General features: G+C 38.6%; 1 protein-coding gene across 10 annotated transcripts in view; it reads right to left on the bottom strand.

Annotated features, from left to right (window-relative positions):
• NEK1 (NIMA related kinase 1) overlaps positions 1–26402 on the bottom strand; it is a 218232-nt gene that overhangs the window by 25949 nt on the left and 165881 nt on the right. For all 10 annotated transcript variants that reach the window (XM_067040071.1, XM_067040068.1, XM_067040065.1 and 7 more), the window contains 4 exons: positions 10298–10474; positions 7981–8101; positions 4249–4337; positions 2929–3161 (listed from right to left, as the gene is read on the bottom strand). In XM_067040071.1, the coding sequence (XP_066896172.1) occupies positions 2929–3161; positions 4249–4337; positions 7981–8101; positions 10298–10474 (620 nt within the window). The remainder of the gene's footprint in view (positions 1–2928; positions 3162–4248; positions 4338–7980; positions 8102–10297; positions 10475–26402) is intronic.

Raw genomic sequence — 26402 nt, 5'->3', positions numbered from 1 at the left:
GTGATAGGATCAGGGATAAAGTGAGTCATTTCATAATGATAAACAGGTCAATTTATAAAGAAGACATAAGTATTATTAATTTACATTCAGTTGACTGGAAATGTCAACAGTGCTTTCCCAGTAATTGATAAACAGTAGAAAGAAAAGAAAAAGGATACAGAAGACTTGAACAACACTATTCCAGAGTGACGCTGCATAACAATAAATGTATCGATTCACCCAGAAGACAGAACAATACTAAATTCTTATTCACTCAATAACAGAGCTTCAAAATACATGGAGCAAAAGTTGACAGAACTGAAAGGAGAAATAAGATAGTTATGCAAGTATAGTTAAAAATTTCAATCTTCTTTTCTCAGCAACTAATAGTTAATGTAGACCAAAAAAATCAGTCAAGATAAAGAAAACACAAACAACACCACTGGACTCAATTCTTGACATTTACGAAACAATTCACCCAACAACAGAAGAATTATACTCTTAAGGAGATCTGTTAGTAGTAGTGGCTGCAGCAAAGGAAACCGGAGAGTGACAATGAATGCAGAGGAAAACCAGGAAAGTATGATACGCAGGATGCCTACAGATAGAATGATTATAAAAGAAGGTGTATATCAACTCTGTTGAAAGAAAAGTCAAGAAAGGTGAGAGAAAAAGGTACAGGGAACTTGATAGTGTGCTGGTAATTGGTGATTTTGGCAAGAGCAGCTTCAGTGGAGAAGTGGGCTGACAACCACACTGGAATGTACTGGGAAGTGAGTGGTGGGGACACTGCAAAAATACAACAAAGAGAAGTGGGGTGGGAGCAGGGGAGGACATGTGCTTACAGGAAGTTTGCCATTTATGATGGGATCTGTTAGAGCAGGTGTCCTGTGGGAATAACCCACCACTGAGAAAGACGTTCATGACGCAGGCTGGAGGGCAAAAGCAAAGGAGTGACTTCTTTAAGAAGGTGAGGGAGGTTAGGATCCAAAGCTCAAGAAGGATTTCCTTTAATTAAAAAAAAGGACAAAAGTAGTGTGACTTAACATTTAAAAAAAAATAACTTTTAACAAAAATCTCTGTAGGAGGTTAAATTATCCCATTTTAGTAAATGGATTATATAAACGCTTATAAATAGTTTTCACCTTTTCTTCATGATTCAAAGCCACCATTATGAACACTGATTATTTACTATTTTGGCACAGTAATGAACTCTCATGATCTCAGAAATTTATGGGATAGGCAGGCATGGCTTTCTGTCCTTGCCTTAAATGGCTATAGACTGCTTTGATTTTTCCAGAGATTTATCTTGTCCCCTCCCTCTACATGAAATCTGCTTTGCTGTAAGTCCAGAGTAAGTACTTCTACAGAACTACTAAGGCAGAACTAAGGTCATGAAAGGAAATCGAGTAATCAAATGTATTATTCAGTTAAAAGTCCATTAACTTTTATAGACAGCAGTAAGTTATTAAAAAGCTCTGGGATAAAGACTATACACCTTTATGACAAAAGTAAGTACATGAATCATACGGTGATCCTTTTCTGCCCACTGAGGATACACTAAGTTTACATCTTTGAAAATCTGAATGCTATCAGATAAGTGAGAGAATTTAGCAGTCTCTACATTTAAGAAAATCATAAGAAAATACTCCACAAAGTAAAAACATATCCACCTGGAAAATTAAACTGAAAATCATTTTTTCATTTAAAAAATATTTAAAAAACAGTTAAGGACAAGAGAATTGAGGTAATTCATTCATATGCAGAGTTAAATATATGAAAAATGCTCAACTCACTGGTAAAAACAGAAATATAAACTTTAAAGAGTTGATACCATTACTCATTCATTAAACACACAATTTTTAAGTAAATGATAATAGCTGGTGATATTTGGAGTATGAACTCTCACATACTATTTATAGCACTATACAATGTTTCTTGAAGGAAAATCAGACATTATACAATATACCTTTTTGAATTACACTTACAGAAATTTATTTTATGGAAATAATTGTGGATATGAACAAAGATACAGATGAACGTGGTTATAACAACAAAAATTGAAATCTAAAGGCCCAACAATAAAAACAGATTAAAGAAAGCATGATATAGCAGAACAATGGAATTTGTTGCCATTCAGAAGGATATGAGAGAATATTTGACAATATGACAAAATGCTGTTTTTGTAAAAATATTTGTAATAATTTTATAATATATACTAAATAGAAAAGCAGGTTACAAAAAGAGTATGCATAATATCCTAGTTTGTTAAAATGTTACATATATGTAAAAATTACGTATATAATATGTATATATATTACATATGTAATATGTAATATAACAAGTAATATAACATGTATATAATATGTAATATAACAAAATGATATGTGATTACTTACATTTCTAAATTTTCTATAATGTTCTAATCTCTTAATAAGAAAAAAATTGGTTACATATTTTTAAAACAGAGAGTGAGAAAAGATAAGAGGTATGGAAAAGTTTTATCAGAAAGTGCAGATGCACATCTACTAATCTTTCTAGGTACAAATTAGGCAACACGGCACTTCTATCCCTTTAAGGCATAATGCTCAAGCTGAGTCTAATAGTCAAAACGGAATTTGGGTTGGGAATGGGAAAGGGGGACAGAATAAGAGGGTGTAAGAGGGATGTTCTGCTCAAATAAAAGTAGACCCTATGAAGAGACCCTGCACATGGAGCCAGTGAGGCAGCCTTTGTCCTAGCTGTACTGTCAATGGCAATTTCTTTTCAGCAGTGGAGAGAAGATGGAGGGTTTTTCTTGTTTCTGTCTGTTTTGATGAGTGTGTTTTCGTGTGTATGTGTTTGTGTTTTTAAGAGATTAAAACTCAATATTATAGCTTATCAAAGAAAAATAGTAAATGTGAAATGTTATCAAATGGATAACGTTTTCCATCTGAGGAGAATACTTGCCTTTGGGTTGTTTGCATCAAATAGACCAGTTGAAAGTCCAATCAGCAAGGAATTCTGTTTTTTATTTCTTGGTGGTAAACCAGAGTGAGATCGAAGTGGAGTGGATTCTTCTGGTGAACAGAGGACTGACTGGACTTGAGAGGCTGCTTTCAAGTGTTTATGGAAAAATGGTTCTGGTTGCCTAGATTCAACTACATCACACTCAGAGTGTGGAGAGCCACCCACTCCAGGCTCTGTGGAATAAAGGAAAGATTACATGACAAGTCTATACGGTACTCAGTACTGAAAAGTATACTATATAACATGAATCATAGCAAAAAACTCCATGAAAACCAAAATCAAATACATATGTGATTTTATTACCTTATAAACATACTTTAACCAGGTATGTTTTATTTTCAGAAAGGAGATTTAATTTGTTAAATTCTTCCATTATAACAGAAGTTCAAAAAATGTGACACAAATGCAAGGACATGTGAAAAAGTACCGTTTAAACACTCAATAGCTCCAGGTTATCTTTGTTCCTACAGGTTAGATATTAAAAAATTGTACTTCTTATATTTTACTTAATACTATTAGAAATAAGAAGACCACTTATTTAATGTCCCGAGATACTGGCTTAGCTTTGGCAAGCAATTCTTTCTGTTTTGAACATTCGGTAAGATAACTGACCAAAACGTTACACTGCCCACATTGCCAAACGATACAGGCTTATAAATGCAGAGTCCAGCAGCCGTAAAAAAGAATGAAATTCTGCCATTTTCAGCAACGTGGACCTGGAGAAAATAATGCTGAGTGAAATACGTCAGGCAGAGAAGGACAAATACTATACAATATCACTTATATATGTGGAGCATAAAAAATAATACAAATGAATCTACGTACAAAACAGAAACAAATTCACAGACATAGAAAACAACCTTGTGTTTACCGAAAGGGAGAGGGAGCGGGAAGGACAAATTAGGAGTACGGGGTTAACAGATACACACTACTGTGCATGAAACAGATAACCAACAAATATAGCACAGGGAACACTACCCAGTATCTTGTAATAACCTATAATGGAATCTAATCTGCAAATTTAAACAATGAATCACTATGCTGTGCACCTGAAACTAACACAATATTGTAAATCGACTATACTTCAAAAAAATAATAAAAAAATAAATGTGGAGTCCAGTGCTCTATGCCTATTATATTTTTTTAGACAATTAAGGTTAGTGGTTAGTGATGCTCTCTATTAATATACAGTCCAAATAGAACAGGTTAGGGCTAACGACCTTCCAGAAAGTAATCAGGCCACAATACAGTGATGCTCACCTACATGAACTTCACTAAGGTGACCCATGCTCCTCGGGGTTGCATCTTCAGAAACTTCACTTTGCTGAATGGTGATCCTATCTTCCAACCTGCCACAAATAGAAACGCCAGTTAAGAAAACATGGTTTACTAGAAATAAAAACGCTCTCAAGGACAAAAGAGTGGGAGAAACAAAAGGAGTGGAGCACAAGTTCACTAGAGTCCTGTGATCCCTCTTCTGAATCCTCTTCTCACTTATACACACACTGTCTCTCATAAGCACAATCCTACGTTTCAGCCGCTCAAACCTTCACCAGTCACACTCATTCACAACAACCAGGCTCAACACTCTCATCCCCGTGGTTCCCAAAGTGCAGCCCCTAGACGTCAGTCAGCAACACATGGAGACCTGTGTGAGATGCAGATTCTCAGGCCCTGCCCTAGTCCTGTGAGTCAGGAACTTTGGGGGATAAGGCTGAGACAGTTGTTTTAAAATGTTGCAATGTTTGAGAACCACTTCTGTAAGCAATCAAAATGCCCCTTAATATCAGAGAAGAGAAAACAATGATGATATACACTATGAAATATTAAACAGGTATTTTAAAAATGAAGTAGAGATCTGTATAACCAGATATGGAATGACAGTCAAGATATATTATTAAGTAAGCAATTTTCAGACCAATTTATATTAAATGGTGTTAGGATTTGAAAAAATGCTGGGTAGCACAGTAAAAGGAATAGAATAATATGCACAAAAACGTTTTAACTCTTAAAGGGAATGAACTGATTTATGTAAAGAAGAACTCACAACTTGTATCTCAATACATGCTGGGAACTAAATGGATGTATTAGTTTTTTAACACAAATATAAAAACTAGAAAAATATCTTGCAAAAGTTGCCAGTAATTTATTTCTGGGGTTCTCGTTTATAAGGCAGTTTTAATTTTGCTAGTACTTTTTAGTCCATTTCAAATTTAAATAAACTTTTACTTTTTCAGTTTTAAATTTTGAGCAATTTTCTATTTTTATTTCTGAAAGTTTTTCTTTATTTTTAATCACACAAGTGATACATTTCTTCATTTGAAATGTAAGGTTTCTTGGTTCCTCAACAAGTGAAACATAAAATTACCATATGCTGTGGCAATTGCACCGCTAAATATATACACTCCAAAGAACTGCACACAGGTGTGCAAGCACAGAACTGTACACGATGCCCCCGGCAGTGCTATATTCAAAAGCACCGCAAGGCAGACGCAGCTCTGGGAATGACCCACCGTCATCTGCTGAACGTCGCCATCTGCTCAATGGATAAACCTATCGGGTATATTCATATAATGAATATTACTCGGCTATAAAAAGGAATGAAGAACTGATACATCCTAAAACACAGATAAGCTTTGCAAACAGTATGGTAAGTAAAAGAAGCCAGATGCAAAAAGCCACCCACTGTACGGTTCCACAGGAAATGTCAAATCCAGAACAGGCAAATCCACAGAGATAGAAGCAGATCAGTGGTGCCAGGGGCTGGGGGAGGGGAACATGGGGAGTGGCTGCTTATGGGCACAGGGGTTCCTTTGGGGTCGAGGGAATGTTCTGGAACCATATAGTGGCAAATTGTACACTTTAAAACGATTAAAATGATAAACTTTATGTTATATAAATTTTACCTCACTTAAAAAAAAAACGATTCTTTTAGGAGTCCCCTAACCACTCAATTCCCAGTTGCCTTTACTGTTATCAGTTTTGTGTACATCTTACCACACTTTTCCCTTAAATTTACATACATGTATATTCACTTAAGGATATATAATAATTTTAATAGGATTATCATAGCATTATTCTAATATATGGAAATGTTTTTTACTCAGTATAATTATATTCTGTTAATCATTCAATATTTTGACATATTTCCATATTAATACATGGAGCTCCATTCTATTTCAGTGCTGCATACCCATTATGCAGTAATACTGAGAACAGTATTTTTAGCTACTTCCATATTAATGATTATTTAGACTATTTCAAATGATTTCCTATGACTCTCCTGCAATAAACATGCTCGTACAGCTTTGCATCCATGTCCAAGTCCAGCCCACCTCCTGTTTTCACAGATAAAGCTGCACTGGAGCAGCCATGCTCACCTGTTCATGTGTTACCTATGGCTGCTTTTGCAGAACAAAGGCAGAATCAAACAGCTGCGTCACAGACCATATGGTCTACACGGCCAAAAAAGTGACTTAAACACCTGAAAAGATGTGCTCAACTTTACTAATAAAAAGAAAGAGATAAACTAAGACCCCAAACTGAGATACTACTTTTTACCTATCAGATTGGCAAAAATCAAAAACTTTGGTAACCAAAGTTTGGCAAGGCTGTGGGGAAAACAGGAGGTTTCATACATTCTTTCTGAGTGCATAAACTAGTACAATCCCTGGGGAGAATAATAATTACACTTATAAAATCATACTTCTTCGTCTCCATCCTCCAGATACACAGTAGTTTCCCCTTAACCACAGGGGGAATACAGTTCAGGGCCCCCAGTGGATGCCTGAAACATGGACAGAACCGAACCATGTTTTCCGTTCATGCCTTTTACCCACAAATTTAATGCCTTTTCATCTTAATTAAGCACCAATCACACCCTGTAGGTGTAACTTTTACAGTTTGAGGTTCGACAGCAAAACTAGCACAGATTTCCTTTTCCATCTTCGCAACTTCACAGATAGAAGTTTCATTCTTAACATAGACCTTAGCAACCTCAGGTATACGATTTTTTTCTTTCTTTGTTAAGTCTAGAACTTTCACCTTTCACTTAAAGGAAGCATCTTGTGGCTTCTCTTTGGCACATCCGAACTGCTAGCATCACTACGCTTGTGCTTTGGGGCTGTTATTAAGCAAAACAAGGGTCACTTGAACACGAGCACTGGGACACCCAGAGAGCAGATCTAACAACGTAGATGGCTACTAAGTGACTGACACGCAGGCAGCACACACAGTGTGGACACGCTGCATGAAGGGATGGTTCACGTCCTGCACGGGACACGTGGGGACGGCAGGATATGTCATCACACCACTCAGAACAGCACACAATTTAAAACTTATGAATGTGTATTTCTGGAGTTTTCCATTTCATATTTTTGGACTGTGGTTGATGGCAGGTAACTGGAACCATGAAGAGCGAAACCCTGTTGAATAAGGGGGGATGACTGTACTTACACACACGCAAAATACCCTTATTATTTAGGTTATCCACTGTACCATGATTTGTAGTATCAACTACTGGAGGAGACTAATCAGAGTTATAGTATAGTCCTACAACGGACTACTGCATAGCCATGAGATAACAAAAAAAGAGGAAGCCCTCTGTGTGTCAGTATGAAAAAATTCCCAGGTTACTGACTAAAATTAAAAATGGTACATTATACTAACAACTGTATTTAAAAGCGAGGGAGACTGCATATTCGCTGCTGCTTCTGTTTATGTTAATATTCATTACCATTAAACATGTCTGGAAAGAGGAGAGAGTGGGAATTTGCTGGATGGGGAAAGAAGTGGGAAAGAGACTTTTCACTGTTTATCTTTACACACTTGTGGATTTCTGAACCACATGAATATACTATCTATTCCCAAATTAAACTATTTTTATAAGGTATTATAACAGGATTTAATGTAATATTGGGTTATTACACTATTTCTTTAAAAGGTATTACAAAAAAGGACCAGGTTTTGAAATGTCAGAGAGAGGTAACGTACTCAGCCTCCTTTGCTTCTCTAACCCCGCTAGCCCACACGTCGAGCACAGGCCATGGCGAGCCACCGTCCCCGCCTGCTCCGCTGGGCTCCTGCAGAAATTCTGCCTCCAAGTCATCAGGCTCTGCACGGCAAAAACATAACGAGAAAGAGGTCTCAAAGCAAAATCCATTGAGAGAAAATGGAATAAACCTCCTATAAATTATCATAGCTAGTTTTAGGCGAAAGTACTAATAGTAATTACAATGAAAAATTTAATACTTTATCTATAGATCTTTAATCTTACTGTGTTGACTCTCTAGCTGTTTCTGAAATAACAGACTTTTCCTTTTGCATTTTCACTGCAGTAAAAATACCCCAAAGAAATACAGTACACTGTATTTTGATTATCATAAAAAATTTTCTCTTCATTAAAATTTCAGTAATATGTAAATTGCTTTCTTGAAGGTATAAAAACTAGTTTAAAGAATAACACTATCTATGGTTAGAAATATGGAAGGGGAGAAGATTTCATTGATTAGTAACTGATGGGAAAGTGCAATCATCAAAAAAAAAAAACACAAGAAGCACCAAACACTCCATTACCTGGACTTTTACAATGATATTGAGAACATAATTGGAGTGCACTAAAGCTATTTTCCTAGACTCTCAGACAATTCACAACCAGGGTACTACCTCTGTTTTCTGGCAGTGGCTCATTTTTCATCTGGGTGATAGTTCCTGGAAGTAACTAGTAATGAGAAATGGTTTCTGTCTTCATTTGTTAACTTTTCTTTTTCTTCTCCAGTTCTTCTTATTTCAGCCACCATAACCACCACTTTTTCCCCTAAAATCCAGATACTCTTTCCCTCTGTATTTTAAAAGTTTCCAATCAGTTGTCCAGTTTAGAAAGATGATTGGTATTTTACCAATCTTTAAAGTTCCTATCTTTTACTCAAATGATTTTTTGGTCATGCATACGAGGTAAGCAATTGGGGGAGGGGGATCCTTAAAAAAATTTTTTAATGAGTATTTGTTCTCTAGCACCTTAAGCCCTAACAATATGACTCATTCTACAAACTAGATTTGTCAATGTACTGCCCATAAAGTCGAAAATATTTACTATGTGACTCTCCGTAGAAGAAGTTTGCCAACTCTCGCACTAGGCTATACAGCCTCTATTATATGCCTAACAGGGTTTTTCTTTGTTTCTTTTTAAGAAAAGGCGTAAGGTACGTGTTAACTATGATTCTAGTGAATAAGACGACTGAAGTAACTATTAAGTCACTACGGTGAAGTAAAGACAACCACACATGAAGCAAGGTGTCCAGCGTTCCTCTCATCTAGAGGGGACTCTGTTGCCCCTCTCCTTGAGTTTGCCCCGGCAGTGAGCTCGCCTGGACCAGCTGAGTACTGCTGGAGTCTTGTAAGCCAGTTCCACGTCCAGCCGTGAAGAGAACCGGCAGCTTCCCCCTTGGAATCTGCAAGCCTAAGCCACAATGAAAGAAGTTTAACGATCCTGCAAAGACCACGGGGCAAGGCCCTGACACTAAGCTAAGGGGCGGGACCCAGCGGAACAGGCCCAGCCAAGCGCTGCCGAGACGCCACAAGTGGAAGTGACACCATGTCCCACCCTCCAAGGAGGCGCAGCTGACAGCTCAACACCACTGAGCTACGCCAGTGATGCCACAAGGAGGAGGAGAACCTTCCCGATTCCTTATGCACAAAAGTGTGAGATAAAACAAAACAGTTCTTTTAAGTCACTAAGTGTGGGGAGCAATCTGCTTTGCAGCACTAGATAAGCAAGACAGAATTTCATATCTGAAGGTGGGGTGCTTCCATGACAAAGCTTCTACAAGTACAAGCGGCTTCTACCCGGGGGTCTGGGAGCCCTGTGAGACGTCAGACCACCCTGCTGGAAAGAGTGCATAGAAAGGCCTGGAGACTGCATGAAGAGGAAGGGGCGAGCCGGGCCCAGCCTCTGAGCTGTACCTGTCAGGACACCAGGTAAGCCCTCTCGGACCCATGAGACCAGATGATCACAGAGACAAGAGCACATGGATTAGAAAAGCACAGGGCTGAGCCAGGCCTTGACTCAATTCCCAACACACAAAATCAGGAGGCAGAGTAAAATGGCTGTTCTTTTTTAACACTGGGTTTTGGGGTGATTTGCTATGTGGCAATAAAAAAAAAAAAACGACCAGTTTACTAGAAAAAAGAGTGAACTTAATTTGACATGAATCACCCAAACATATATACATATTTTGAAGATCTGTTTATAAAGAAGACATTAAAGTATTATTAAATCAAATCAATCTCATTTTGCCCCATTAAAACATACCATCCAAATTTCCTTCTGGTTTCAATACCGTCTGTGGAGATGGCTCACTAAAGTTTGGACTGTCTGTCTCAACAGAAGAATCAACAGTAGCTGATGGGTTCATGTCAGGTGAAATACATTTTATTTTTTCTTCTCCAGTAATTAAGGGTTTGCACTCCTCCCCTTGAGGAGAAATCTCTGAAACAACAAAAAGATGAAAAATCATGCTACGTTCTCAAAGTGACTTGAATTTTATCTGTAACAGCACTTAGAACAAAGTTCATTATTACAGCAGGTAATTACTGGGTAAGTTCTGTAATGTCCTAGAAATTAATAAACGATTAAGGCACATGATACCCACACTTAATTCAAACTGGAAAGGCATTTTTGTTAAAAAGACATTGTTTTCAGGCTTTTCAGATCAGTTAGAAAAATGTTTGCCTTTACTTAAAATCACAGCTCTCACTAAATTTAAAAGTGAGATAGTACTAAAACTCACTTGACAAGTATTCTGGACTTTGACATTTCAGCATTAAAGCAAGTTAGTACACATGAGTGTACTGACCTTTTTGAAGGCCTGACAACTAGTTTAGTAGCTACTTTAGCGTGTCCAGGTGGTGTTCTCCAGGTGAGTACCCAGTGATACTGCTGCTCTAGTACCTACCTCCCTACAGCATATATATTCCCCTCTAAGCCCTGCGCCTCGTGTGTTATCACGAATGACGGGCACGACTATGAAGTACCTACCTCCCTACGGCATATATATTCCCCTCTAAGCCCTGCGCCTCGTGTGTAATCACTAATGACGGGCACGACTATGAAGTACCTAGCTCCCGACGGCATATATATTCCCCTCTAAGCCCTGCGCCTCGTGTGTAATCACGAATGACGGGCACGACTATGAAGTACCTAGTTCCCTACAGCATATATATTCCCCTCTAAGCCCTGCGCCTCGTGTGTAATCACGAATGACGGGCACGACTATGAAGTACCTAGCTCCCTACAGCATATATATTCCCCTCTAAGCCCTGCGCCTCGTGTGTAATCACTAATGACGGGCACGACTATGAAGTACCTAGCTCCCTACAGCATATATATTCCCCTCTAAGCCCTGCGCCTCGTGTGTAATCACGAATGACGGGCACGACTATGAAGTACCTAGCTCCCTACGGCATATATATTCCCCTCTAAGCTCTGTGCCTCGTGTGTAATCACTAGTGACGGGCACGACTATGAAGTACCTAGCTCCCTACGGCATATATATTCCCCTCTAAGCCCTGCGCCTCGTGTGTAATCACGAATGACGGGCACGACTATGAAGTACCTAGCTCCCTACGGCATATATATTCCCCTCTAAGCTCTGCGCCTCGTGTGTAATCACTAGTGACGGGCACGACTATGAAGTACCTAGCTCCCGACGGCATATATATTCCCCTCTAAGCTCTGTGCCTCGTGTGTAATCACTAATCACGGGCACGACTATGAAGTACCTAGCTCCCGACGGCATATATATTCCCCTCTAAGCTCTGTGCCTCGTGTGTAATCACTAATCACGGGCACGACTATGAAGTACCTAGCTCCCTACAGCATATATATTCCCCTCTAAGCCCTGCGCCTCGTGTGTAATCACTAATGACGGGCACGACTATGAAGTACCTAGCTCCCTACGGCATATATATTCCCCTCTAAGCCCTGCGCCTCGTGTGTAATCACTAATGACGGGCACGACTATGAAGTACCTAGCTCCCTACGGCATATATATTCCCCTCTAAGCTCTGTGCCTCGTGTGTAATCACTAATCACGGGCACGACTATGAAGTACCTAGCTCCCTACGGCATATATATTCCCCTCTAAGCCCTGCGCCTCGTGTGTAATCACGAATGACGGGCACGACTATGGAGTACCTAGCTCCCTACAGCATATATATTCCCCTCTAAGCCCTGCGCCTCGTGTGTAATCACTAATGACGGGCACGACTATGAAGTACCTAGCTCCCTACGGCATATATATTCCCCTCTAAGCTCTGTGCCTCGTGTGTAATCACTAATCACGGGCACGACTATGAAGTACCTAGCTCCCTACGGCATATATATTCCCCTCTAAGCCCTGCGCCTCGTGTGTAATCACGAATGACGGGCACGACTATGAAGTACCTAGCTCCCTACAGCATATATATTCCCCTCTAAGCCCTGTGCCTCGTGTGTAATCACTAATGACGGGCACGACTATGAAGTACCTAGCTCCCTACGGCATATATATTCCCCTCTAAGCTCTGTGCCTCGTGTGTAATCACTAATGACGGGCACGACTATGAAGTACCTAGCTCCCGACAGCATATATATTCCCCTCTAAGCCCTGCACCTCGTGTGTAATCACTAATGACGGGCACGACTATGAAGCGTGACCAAACTGTACAACTGAATAGGATATTTTTCTAAAACTATGGTGAAATACACACGTGATATGGTTGACCCGCGTGACATTTCTATTTGCTGGGACTGGGTCTGCATTATGCCCATGGATAGACATTTTAATGATTATGAATTATAAAAATCCCTGAAAATGAAAAAATTTAAAATCAAAAATTTCCCATGGGATAGGGACATATTTCAGTGTCAAGCAGAAAGATTCTTAAATATACAGAATTATGTTACATCATTCATATGTGTGTGATTTTGTAATAATACTCTCAAATTAATAAAAAGAGGTTTCAATTTCTACCACTGTTGTATGCAAGTAATTTTATTTTTTAATAACCACACTCGTGTATAGTTGTGATTATCCCAGTTGAGTTATTGTGTATGTATGCATAGCAATGTTTTGTTCAAACATATTTTTGAATTTTCAATAATCATAAATCAAATCTTACCTTTCTGTATAAAACCCTTTATGTAATACAAAATGTATAATATTATACGTAACATTCAGAATACAATTATTTTGGCATGTTGGTTTGTATTTTTAATGTCCCAATTGCAGTATTTAATTATTTGAAACAGACTGAAACTTGGTAATAGTCAATAAAGCTAAAAAAACCAAGTGGGTAAAAAAAAAAACAAATAAACAAAAATACATTTCGAAGGTGGCTTACTTGCCTTTTCCTTTAGATGAAACTTTTACACACATATATATATAAATGTCAGAATGATATATTTATGTCAAAATGATATTTTTAAAATTATGAACTAACTGTTTTTGTGTGTTTCTGGTAATTGCTCAGAGACTTCCCATACTTTAAACTGACACCAGGAGAGGATGGACTCAGCTCAGAGCAGCTGACCGCAGTTACCTGGAAGGTGCCCAGGTCAGCCTGGCCCGCTCCCTGGAGGAGCTCCTTCCCAGCTCACTACTGGGAGCTCCCCTAACACCCATTCTGTCTTAGCTAATCTGCTGGACTTCTGTCTACACCAGTAAGCCTTCCTGTATCTATCTGGGCTGGTCAGTACATCTCCATGATGTTTTCTTCCCCCTCCGTCACTCCAATGCTCACACCTCAGAGATCCTGTCATTCAGTGCAGCGCCTCAAAAAGTTCACTGTTAAATACCCCACCTTCTAATTCCCAACATCCTGTGTTTCCACTCACCTCCCTCTACTACCCCAACTCTAAAGAATGGTACCCGACCAGGACCTAAAATGCACTGATCCTACCATGGTTTCTCTCCCCATCATCCCCATGAAAATCCATCTACAGCCCGTCATTAAAAACATTCTCTTCCATACATCCTCAACTCACGGTATTCACGGCAAAACCCCAACTCCATACCAATTCCATCTTCTGCCTGTCGTGTCTGAACACATGTGGCTGGAACAGTTGGAGAAAAACACAGAGCCTTGCTCCCTGGTCCCAACTTCGATTCATCATCACTGAAGTCAAGTGGGGCCTTGGTGTTGCCCATGTCCTTCTATAACACTGGGCTAGCAGGCACTGCCTGGTTAACTCCTTAGGAAAAACAGCTGTGTGCAGGTGCTTGTGAGCTGCTTTACTTCTTACTTCTTCCTGGTCAATGAGAACAGAACTACAGTGCTGCCCATGTTCTGGAACATCTTCCCTTCACCAAGTCTCATCGACAGTGTGACAGTGGCAGAGGTCATGTCTGTGCTCTGTTCATTCAGTCTAAGTGTTCTGCTATAAAATAATGTCTATTAAAACCAGGAACAAGGATGCCAGACAGCACTATGATTACTGAAGATTGCTCTGGAGGGTCTAACAAATGCAGTGAGAAGGAAAGGGAATAATCAAATAAATACTGGACAAAAAAACCGATTTCTTATTACTGATGAGATAATCTGCACATTTATAAGATTTATGATGTCAAAGAAAAAAAACTTAATAGATATAATGAAATAATTCAGTAAGGAGTCTGGCTATAAAATTTTACATAGCTGGGTAACAGAAAGAATACCTTTATTTTAACTAGAAATAACAACCTAGGGAAATGGAAAAAATACATCATCTATATTTTAATAAGGATAAAAATATACCCACTGTATAAAAATAAATTTACCAAAAAAGGTTTTAGAACTTAAATGAACAAAACAAAATGTTACTGAAAAACACAGAACAAGACTGGTGCAAAAAGAAAGACATACTTAAATTCTTGAAATAAAAAAAATTCCAAAAATCATGAAGACGTCCCTGGTGGTCCAGTGGTTAAGACTCCGCCTTCCAATGCAGGCGGTGAGGGTTTGATCCCTGGTTGGGGATCCCATATGCTGCGGGGTGCAGCCAAAAATTTAAAGAAAAAAAATTCCAAAAATCAATATACAAATTTAATACAATTCTAATCATAATACTCAATTAGATAAAGTGAACTTAAAATTCCTTTGAAATAATAATTGTCTAAAAACAACCAAGGATGGGACTTCCCTGGTGGCACAGTGGTTAAGAGTCCACCTGCCAATGCAGGGGATGTGGGTTCGAGCCCTGGTCCAGGAAAATCCCACATGCTGCAGAGCAACTAAGCCCATGCACCACAACTACTGAGTCTGCACTCTACAGCCCGCGAACCACATCTACTGAGCCCGCGTGCCACAACTACTGAAGCCCATGCACCTAGAGCCCATGCTCCACAACAAGAGAAGCCACCACAATGAGAAGCCTGCACACTGCAATGAACAGTAGCCCCTGCTCCCCGCAGCTAGAGAAAGCCTGCGCACAGCAACAAAGACCCAACACAGCCAAAAGTAAATAAATAAATAACTTAATTAATTAAAAAAATACTACTATAAAAAAGTGAAATAAAAGCAACCAAGGAAAATATTTTAGAATTCCAGCTAGGTTAAAGATTATATACGTACATGCATGCACATGTGATCACGTCTGTTATCTATCTATCTAATCCAAAGATTTGCCCAATTTTTCACCCAATAAAGGAAATTCAGAAGATATAAATAAAAGATATACTTGCATGAAAATTTAAAAAAAAGAAAAAAAAACTCTGTATGGCCAAAAATAGCATAAAAATAAGTGAAATAGCAGAGAGTAGAAAAAAACTCTAGATAAAGGTTATTTATACCAGATTAAAAATTCACAAGAAAAATAATTGGAAATGTAATATAAAAAAGGCAAAGAGGGGGCTTCCCTGGTGGCGCAGTGATTGAGGGTCCGCCTGCCGATGCGGGGGGTGCGGGTTCGTGCCGCAGAGTGGCTGGGCCCGTGGGCCATGGCCTCTGGGCCTGCGCGTCCGGAGCCTGTGCTCCGCGATGGGAGAGGCCATGGCAGTGAGAGGCCCGCGTACCAAGAAAAAAAAAAAAAAAAAAAAAAAGGCAAAGAATATACACACAATTTACAGAGAAGCAAAAGCAAAATGGCCAAAAGACTCTGACATGATGAAATTCACTCACAATCAGAAAATCACAAATGGAATCTTGTAAGATTGGTAACAATGAAAAAAAAGTGATAATATTGACAAGGCCTGCTTAATATTTGAAAATCAATCAATGTTATTTGTTACATTAATATAATCAAGGAGAAAAATCATACAATCATCTTAATTAAGTCAGAAAAAGGGTGAGATTAAATTTAATGACTCTTTATAAAACAAGACTAGAAGGGAATTCCTTAATCTGAAAATAGGTATTTTTCAAAAAAGACTTGAGTTAACATGATACATTTACTCCCTTGAATCAAGAACACGACCCTTCTATTCAACATTCTAGTAAATGGCATTTTTTGAAGAGAAGTTGTTAATTTTATTCTAGTCCAATTTATTCAGTCCTTTTCTTTACAGGTGGCATTTTTAAGGACAAGTTTAAAAGGACAAGCCACTAAAAGACAAAATATTTACAACACATGTAACTAACAAAAGGCTTCTAACCAGAATATACAAAGAACTCCTGAAAACCAAAGGGAAACCAACATAATGGAAAAATAGGGAAGACACTTGAATAGGCACTTCAAAAAAGAGCATATGCATCTTAGTAAGAAATTTTTGGATATGACACCAAAGCACAAACAAAAATAAAACAAAATGGCGGGTCTACATGAGTAAAAGCTTATGCACAGCAAAGGAAAAATCAACAAAATAAAGAGGTAAACTACGGAATGGGAGAAAATATTTGCAAATTATATATCTGATAACAGGTTAACATCTAAAATATTTAAGTAACTCAAACAACTCAACAGCAAAAAGATGGACAAATTAATTTTTTTTGCCATTATTAATGACAGCAATTTTAAAATCGGCAAAGGAACTCAAGAGACATTTCTGAAAAGAAGACATATAAATGGCTAACAGATATATGAAAAGGTGGCTCAACATCACTAAAAATCAGGGAAATGCAAATCAAAACCACAGTGAGAGATCATCTCACTCTTGTTAATACAGCTATTATTAAAAAGAGAAGAGATGACAAATACTGATGAGAATGTGGAGAAAAGGAAACCCTTGTGCACTGTTAGTGGGAATGTAAATTGGTGCAGCCACTATGGAGAACAGTACTGAGCTTCCTCAAAAAACTAAAAATAGAACTACCATATGATCCAGCAGTTCCACTCCTGAGTATTTATCCAAAGGAAACTAAATCAGATACCTTGACGAGGTATCTATACTCCTATGTTCACTGCAGCATTATTCACAGTAGCCAAGACATGGAAACAACCTAAGTGTCAATGAACGAATAAAGAAAATGCGGTATATATATATATATATACACAGTGGAATATTACTCAGCCTTAAGCATGAAGGAAATCCTTGGAAGATACTATTCTAAGTGAAATAAGTCAGACACAAAAAGACAAACACTGCATGATATTACGTATGACTGGAATCTAAAAATGTCGAACTCAGAAACAGACAGTAGAATGGTGGTTGCCAGGGGCTGGGAGGCGGGAAAAATGCCGAGATGTTGGCAAAGGGTACAAAGCTTCAGTCATAAGATGTATAAACTTCTAGAGGTCGAATACACAGCATGGTTAATTACAGTTGCCAATAATGTATAGTACACGTGAAATTTGGTAAGAAAGTAAATGTTAAGTGTTCGCATCACACACACAGAATGCTAACTATGGGAGGTGATGGGCACGTTAACTGGCTTGATTGTGGTGGTCATTACACGGGGTATACTTATGACAAAACACCATGCTGTAAACCTTAAATATACATAATTTTAAAAACTTGTCAATCATAACTCAATAAAGCTGGAAAAAGAATTATAAGCCATATGAACGGCTATTTTACTCTGGATACAACCTATTCCCATGGCCACGCCCAGCTGCAAAAGGAAGCTGGGAAATGATGTCTCTGCCTAGGCAGCCATGCACCAACACAAATCCAAAGTGGGTGTGGGGGCATGGGGAGATGCTAGTACTAAAAAGGAAGGAGGGAAGATTGGACACCGCAGGACAGCAGCGATTTCTCGCACGCACGCGCGCACACACACACACACACACACACACACACACCATGTCCCATAGATGCCAGTAAAATGGGGGATTATATCAAGAAAAAAGAAGCCATGGACTCCAGACAATAAGAGATCTAACATCAGGACAGGTTAGCGGAGAGGCCAGGATGACATCTTTCCAGCAGGTCAAAGGAAAAACTCATCTGGTTTGGAGCAGGTCAGAGGCGATTCCAAAGAAATGGTTCGAAGATTAGACCCATATAATACCTAATGTATCTGGATGATCTGAGAAGAGATGAACATATCTAGGGAAGAGTCTGGCAACAAACTAGAAATAAGCTTGTGAAAAACAAAGCAATTATTCACTAAAGGGAAAACAAAATATTGTGCAAGAAAGAAAAGTAGTCATGGTACAATTACCACAGCTTTGATCAGAATATACATGGTCAAAGTAATACCAACACTGTACAATGATTTCACCAAAATTACAAGTATATTTGGAGGATCTGGGGATAGGAAGTACTGTCATATATGGAGAGATCAGAGGGAAAAAAAAAGATGGAGGAAAGGCAGCTAAATTCTTATCTTCCAAAGTAGGAAGTCCATAGATAATGTCTAAAACTAAAATAATAATAATAAACACTTTTAAAAATCTAGAAGTAATAGTAGAGGTATATGATTAATAATTATGTTGATAAATAAGAAAACAAATAGTTAAAAGAACTGAAAGTGGCTGACTTTGGGAAGCAGAAAATAAGGTGATGAGTGAGGCCTAGGAACTAGTTTTTCGTAAAAGACTTCCAGAGCTACTTGGCATTTTTAATTATGTGTACAGATTACTTTTATAACAAGAGAAATATATTTTTAAATAAAGACAAAATTTATGTGATTAACAGGAACATAATCTTTAGGCAGCAAGGTTCTAGGTAATTTCAATTTTCTACAGCACAGTTTTTCGTATTTTCTAATGTTTTACAATGAAAATATACTATTATAGTCAAGGGAAAAAAAAGTTAGTTTAAAAAGATGTAGGGACTTGTTTTCCTGGCCATGACAATGTAACTCATACAGGATTAACTGCTCACTGAAAATAAATATAAATGATGAACAACAACAAAAAATATTTAAAAAGCTGTTTGGAAGCACTGGGGAGTAAGTGATGTAGGCAGGAGGCACTGGGCCACAACTGAGAGCAGCAAATGCTAGGATGAGCTCCACTCCATCCCAGCTTCCCTGCGGGCACTTCCTAAGTCCAGCACAGGCAGAAGGCAAGTCTTACTGGGCTAATAAGTCTGTGGTTACAAAGTGACCCAGACTGCAAGGAAAAAATCACCAAAAAGTTCCCTTAGCACAACAAAAAAATCCCCTCTATTTTCGGCTAACTCCTAAACTATGCATTCATTCACAAGCAACACTCTGGGAAAACCAGCATAAATCAGCAGCCAGGAGGGTGACGTGCTGGGCAAAGATGAGCAGCTGGACGGTGTCAGGAGGGAGAGTAGAGATCAGGTCCCGGGAATGCAGAGGGCATGGTGAACAAACATCATCAGCACTGAGAGGAGGTCTCAGGCAGATCAAGGTGTAGGAATAAGAGCTACCGCCTGGAAACAAACAGGCCCCAACTAACTTCAACAGTATCAAGGCAATCTGCTGGCATTATTTAGTTTTAAGAAGAAAACTTACTAATCTTCTTTGAAGAAAGATAACATTACCCAGAGACTATTAAATTTTTCATCCACAATGTCTGGCATCCAATCAAATACTGTAAAACTCAGGTACAAAAATTCTAACCTGTGCTCTGGTTTTTTTTTGTGTGTGTGTGGTACGCGGACCTCTCACTGTTGTGGCCTCTCCCGTTGCGGAGCACAGGCTCCGGACGCGCAGGCCCAGCGGCCATGGCTCACGGGCCCAGCCGCTCCGCGGCATGCGGGATCCTCCCGGACCGGGGCACGAACCCATGTCCCCTGCATTGGCAGGTGGACTCTCAACCACTGCGCCACCAGGGAAGCCCCTGTGCTGTGGTTTTGTATAGCCTACAAGTTATGAAAAACTTTTACATTTTTAAGGGCTGTAGAAAATTTTTAAAAGAAGAAGAATATGTATATATGGGGTCACAAAGCCTAGAATATTTACAATCTAACAATTTATAGAAAAAGTTCATTGCTCTATGTTATAAAGCATGGTTTATAACAAAGGAACAGGAAAAAATGACTGAAAACCAAGAAAAAGAAACAACAGAAATAGAACAGATCTAGCTAACAACAGAAACAGATCTAGATGACATCTGAGTTATGAGATTTATCAAGGAGGTACCTTAAAATAAGTGATTAATATGGTCAAAAAAACAGAGATGGGCCAAATGGACAAATCCATGAATACTTTCAGCAGAAAAATGTAATCTATAAAAAGTATGAAATGGACATCTTAGAACTGAAAAACACAGTATCATATTAGGAACCCACTGGATTCGTTTAACAGGTTAGAGAGAGCAGAAGACAGAATCAGTGAAATACTAAAGGGCTCAACAGATTTAAACAGACTGAAGCAAAAAGGAGAAAATGTAAAAAAGCAGAACAGAGCACAGAAGACATGTGTGACAAACTCAAAGGGTCGAATATATGTAACTGGAGTCCAAAATGAGGACGAGCAAATGGGCAGAAGCAATACAGGAGGACCTAAGGGACGTAATTTTCCCCAAACTCAAAAGAGATACCAACCTCCAGGTTTAAGAAGCTGAGAAAGCCCAAAGCAGGTTAAAAGCACAGGAAACTCTACCTAGGCATATCCTGGTAAAACTGCTGAAAATCAAAGAGAAACTACTAGATCAGCTAAGAGAGAAACATATATTGCTTTCAAACAAACAAAAATAAGACATAAAACTGACCTCATTATGGATACTGGAAGAAAATGTAACGACACCTTTAAAGTGCAAAAAACAAAATGAAATAAAGCAAAAACAGACCAACCCCCCACCTCCATCTACCTAGAGTTTAATACCCAGTGATAATACTCCTTAAAGCTGGAGGTGAAATAAAATCTTTTCAGACAAACAAAAGCTGACAGAATTCACGAAGAGCAGATCTGCACTACAGGAAATACTAAAGGAAGTTCTTCACACTAAAAGAAAAAGATATCAAATGGAAGTGTGTGACTTCAGGAAGGAATAAAGAGCATTGTAAAGAATAAAATATGGGTAAATGTAAAAAAATAGATTGTTTAGCATAATAACAGTAATAATGATGCTCCTTATGAGTTGTATAAGATATAAAAATAAAATATATAATTATAGTGGCATAAAGGGTTTAGAGGGGAATAAACAGAATAATATTGGTAAAAGGACTGTGCATGGTTTGAGAAGGGATATAAATACTAAATTTAGATATATATAAATGAGCATTATGGTAGAATTAAGCAAGGATGCAAATGGTAATCTTTAGGACCATGACAAAGGGCAAATGAAAAATGTACGATTAAAAACAAATAGAAGATAAAAATGAAATGTTTGATTAATCCAAAAGGAGGAGTGAAAATAATGAAAGGAAAAAAACAATAAAGAAACAAAGAACAGATGGGACAAATAAAAAACATATAGGGACAAACATATACACAGGCTAAATCAAAGCAAATCAGTAATTACATTATATGTAAATAAATTAAACTCTCTGAAAAAAAAGGCAAAGACTCTGGGGCTAGATTTCAGATAAGAGACACATTTAAACATAAGGAGTCAGAGAAAATGAAAGAAAAGGCTACAGAAAAAGATATACTACGGAAACATTAACCCAAAGAATGCTTGCTGGTGTAGCTCTGTAATAGGACATAAAGCAGCCTTTAAAGAAAGTAATGTTACTAGAGATAAAAATGGACATGTCATAACAATAAATGCAGCAGGAAGATGCACAAAGTGACCAATGCAATGGTCTAAACACTTTAAGGCAACACCTTAAGTTGCTATGCACTAAATAACTTAGCTTCAAAGCATAAATATCAAAAATTGATAGACTTAAAAGGAGAAAATGAAAAAATCCACACACACAGTTGGAGATACTAATGCTCTTCACTCAGTACCTGATACAACAGGCAGACAAGTAATCAGTTAAAAATACAGGAGATTTAAACATCATGATTAAGCAACACAGAATATATTGGGTGGGCCAAAAGGTTCGTTCATTTTTTTCCCGTAAGATGGCTCTAGTAGCACTTAGTTGTCTTTTACTTCATTTGAAACAATTTTGTTAGACTGCATGTGACAGCTATCAAATCAGTGTGCATTAAAAAAAAAAAGACCTACATCAACAGATGAATGGATAAAGATGTGGCACCTATATACAATGGAATATTACTCAGCCATAAAAAGAAACGCAATTGAGTCATTTGTGGTGAGGTGGATGGACCTAGAGTCTGTCATACAGAGTAAAGTCAGTGAGAAAGAGAAAAACAAATACCGTATGCTAATACATATATATGGAATCTAAAAAAAAAGAACCTGGGGCAGGACAGGAATAAAGACGCAGATGTAGAGAATGGACTTGAGGACACAGGGAGGGGGAAGGGTAAGCTGGGATGAAGTGAGAGAGTGGCACTGACATATACACACTACCAAATGTAGTGGGAAGCAGCTGCATAGCACAGGGAGATCAGCTCAGTGCTTTGTGTCCACCTAGAGGGGTGGGATAGGGAGGGTGGGAGGGAGGCTCAAGAGCGAGGGGATATGGGGATATATGTATACATATAGCTGATTTACTTTGTTATACAGCAGAAACTAACACAACATTGTAAAGCAATTATACTCCAATAAAGATGTTAAAAAAAATTCAACTCCAGAAGCATTATTCAAGCAAAAAAATAAATAAAATTAAAAAATAAAAAATAAAAATAGACTTAACAAAATTGGTGAATTTTTGTGTAGCCATGTTAATATTGAAGACGGAAGAAAAAAAAGCAACATTTTTGGCATATTATGCTTTATTATTTCAAGAAAGGTAAAAACTCAACTGAAATGCAAAAAAAGGTTTGTGCAGTGTATGGAGAAGGTGCTGTGACTGATCGAACGTGTCAAAAGTGGTTTGCGAAGTTTCATGCTGGAGATTTCTCGCTGGATGATGCTCCATGGTTGGGTAGACCAGTTGAAGGTGATAGAGATCAAATCGAGACATTAATTGAGAACAATCAACGTTATACCATGCAGGAGAGAGCCGACATACTCAAAATATCCAAATCAAGCACTGAAAATCATCTGCACCAGCCTGGTTATGTGAACTGCTTCGATGTTTGGGTTCCATGTAAGTTAAGCTAAAAATAAGCCTTCTTGACCATATTTCTGCATGAGATTCTTTACTTAAACGTAATGAAAATGTTCCGTTTTTAAAACAAATTGTGACGGGCAATGACAAGTGGATACTGTACAACAATGTGGAACAGAAGAGATCGTGGGGCAAGTGAAATGAACCACCACCAACCACACCAAAGGCCGGTCTTCATCCAAAGAAGGTGATATTGCGTATACGGTGGGATTGGAAGGGAGTCCTCTATTATGAGCTCCTTCCAGAAAACCAAATGAATAATTCCAACAAGTACTGCTCCCAATTAGACCAACTGAAAGCAGCACTCGACAAAAAGCACCCAGAATTAATCAACAGAAAATGCATAATCTTCCATCAGGATAATGCAAGACCGCATGTTTCTTTGATGACCAGGCAAAAACTGTTACAGCTTGTTTGGGAAGTTCTCATTCATCCACCGTATTCACCAGGCATCGCACCTTCGGATTTACATTTATTTCGGTCTTTACAGAATTCTCATAATGAAAATAATTTGAATTCCCTGGAAAACTGTAAAAGGCACCTGGAACAGTCCTTTGTTCAAAAAGATAAAAAGTTTTGGGAACATGGAATTATGAAGTTGCCTGAAAAACGGCAGAAGGTAGTGGAACAAAAGGGTGAATAGGTTGTTCAATAAAACTCTTGATGAAAATGAAAAATGTGTCTTTTATTTTTATGTAGAAACTGAAGGCAATTTTTGGCCAACCCAATACATACATAAATACAGTAACTGTGAAATACCTATTCCTTTCAAATGCATATGAAACATTTACAAAAGAGACCATAGGGGCTTCCCTGGTGGCGCAGTGGTTGAGAGTCCACCTGCCTATGCAGGGGACACGGGTTCGTGCCCCGGTCTGGGAAGATCCCACAGTGCCGTGGAGCGGCTGGGCCCGTGGGCCGTGGCCGCTGGGCCTGCGCGTCCGGAGCCTGTGCTCCGCAGCGGGAGAGGCCACAGCAGTGAGAGCCCCGCGTACCGCCAAAAAAAAAAAAAAAGACACCATAAGTTGGGCAAGAAAGCAAGTACCAAACATTTCAAAGGACTGAAGTCATGTACACTATGATGTTCCGTAACCACAACACAGGCTACAAAGCAACAACAGAAAGATAACTAGAAAAACCCCCAAATGTTAGGAAATTAAATGTAAAACACTTGCAAATGGTCCACTGACACAAAAGAAATCACAACATAAATTAAGTTTATGATTTAAGTCTTCCCACAGAGAAAACACCAAGTCCAGATGGCTTCACAAGTGAATTCTTCCAAATACTTAAGAAAAAAAAATAATACTAATCTTTCACAAAGTTTTCCAGAATATAGTCAAAATGGGAATGTTTCTGTCAATAATAAATGCTGCCTGCCATATTCATAAACAAAGTAAGCCATCACATTACAGCTGCCCCTATGGTGAGCCCTGAGGGGACTCAGGATAGAAACAGGATGCCCCCCCCCCCATCAAACAGTCACTGCTGCAGCCACTCCCCATCCCCCTCCGCCCCCCTCCCCAATGGTGCACCCTGGGGGGACTCAAGATGAGAAAACACAGGATTCTGGCCCCGTATAGCTCAGGTGCATATCGAAAGGTAAATATCAAAAATAATTATTTCAGTGAGCCCAGACTCTTGCATCCTCCCATACACAGAAGAGTGCTTAATACCTTAACTTGAGATGTCTGGTTTTCTCGAATTAACAGCAATCTTTTGAAGTTCTGACTACCTGGTGTTTGTTGCAAAAACCCCTATATATCCTAGCTCCTCCATTACCTCTTTGGAGCAGCCCCTCAGAGCTGTCTGAGATGCTGTGTCCTGGGCTTACGTCCTCAGTTTGGTTCACCAAATAAAACATAATTCTCAACTTTTAGGTTGTGCATTTTTTTTTCAGTCGACATTTCCCACCTTGTTTCATAAGTCAGGAAAACCTTAATTCCAAACCACTATAAGCACTTTACAAAAAAGGAAAATTATAGGCAAACTTCCCTCATGAATTATTTTTTTTCTTGGGTAGAGAGTACAGGTGTTACATGTTAAAGAAGGGAAGAATAGTCAAATTCAACAAAAATTTTTAGAGAACATCCTCCATGGCTTAAATATTTAAAGCCAAATAGAGAAATTCTGGCAAGATAGCAAAGAACATAGGTTTTTTTGGTTTTTGTTTTATTTTTTTAAATTTCCCTGAACCCCTCCACAAAAGAGACAAAACCAAGAAAACCAAACACCCACAAATAACATCTAAAGCAAATCTAAGTGACCTCACAACCCTCAAAACACATGTGAACAGGGACCAATCACAGTCAGCTCCAGACTCAGGTGGCAATAGCATCTGTGCAAAAGAAAGCAGAGGGAAACAATGGGGCACCCGATAGACCCCAGATCAGGAGAACCCCAAAAAGCCAGCAAGTATTCACAGGCAAGCACAATGGGCCAATTTAAGGAGAGTAGCCAGAACAGGAAGTGTTTTTACACATTCCAATTTTCATTTAAAAGGAAGGACCAATGGAGAAGTCAGAAAGGGTGGGGCAGTCTGCTCCTAAGAATTCTTGAAACTAACCACCTGAAGCTCCCTTCGAGATCAAAGCCCCACATTAAGGAGAAATTGCTGGAAATAAAATCCAAATTGATCTGTGCAGGGATAACAGAAACAAAGGACAGAGAAAAGAGGGGGAAAGGAGCAAAGACAGAAGAGCTCAGACTCTAGGAGGCCATGGTTTTTAAACATGTCATAAAAATAACAGAAGAGGAAGCTCAAGTTATGAAGTTAGAAAAGGTATTTTTACCCACTCTTCCTTCCTAAAATTTTAGCAAATCTAATTTCACATGAAAATAAGTAACATAAAAGGATCATTGTTAAATTCTATACAAAGTTACTGTCAGAAAAGAAAAAGAAGTACAATAGGGGGACTTCTCTGGTGGCACAGTGGATAAGACTCTGTGCTCCCAATGCAGGGGGCCGGGGTTCGA

This window comes from Kogia breviceps, chromosome 8, assembly GCF_026419965.1.
Source record: "Kogia breviceps isolate mKogBre1 chromosome 8, mKogBre1 haplotype 1, whole genome shotgun sequence".
Classification (NCBI taxonomy): Eukaryota; Metazoa; Chordata; class Mammalia; order Artiodactyla; family Physeteridae; genus Kogia; species Kogia breviceps.
Note: the sequence above shows the minus strand (reverse complement) of the source record. Positions and strands in the feature narration are given on the sequence as shown.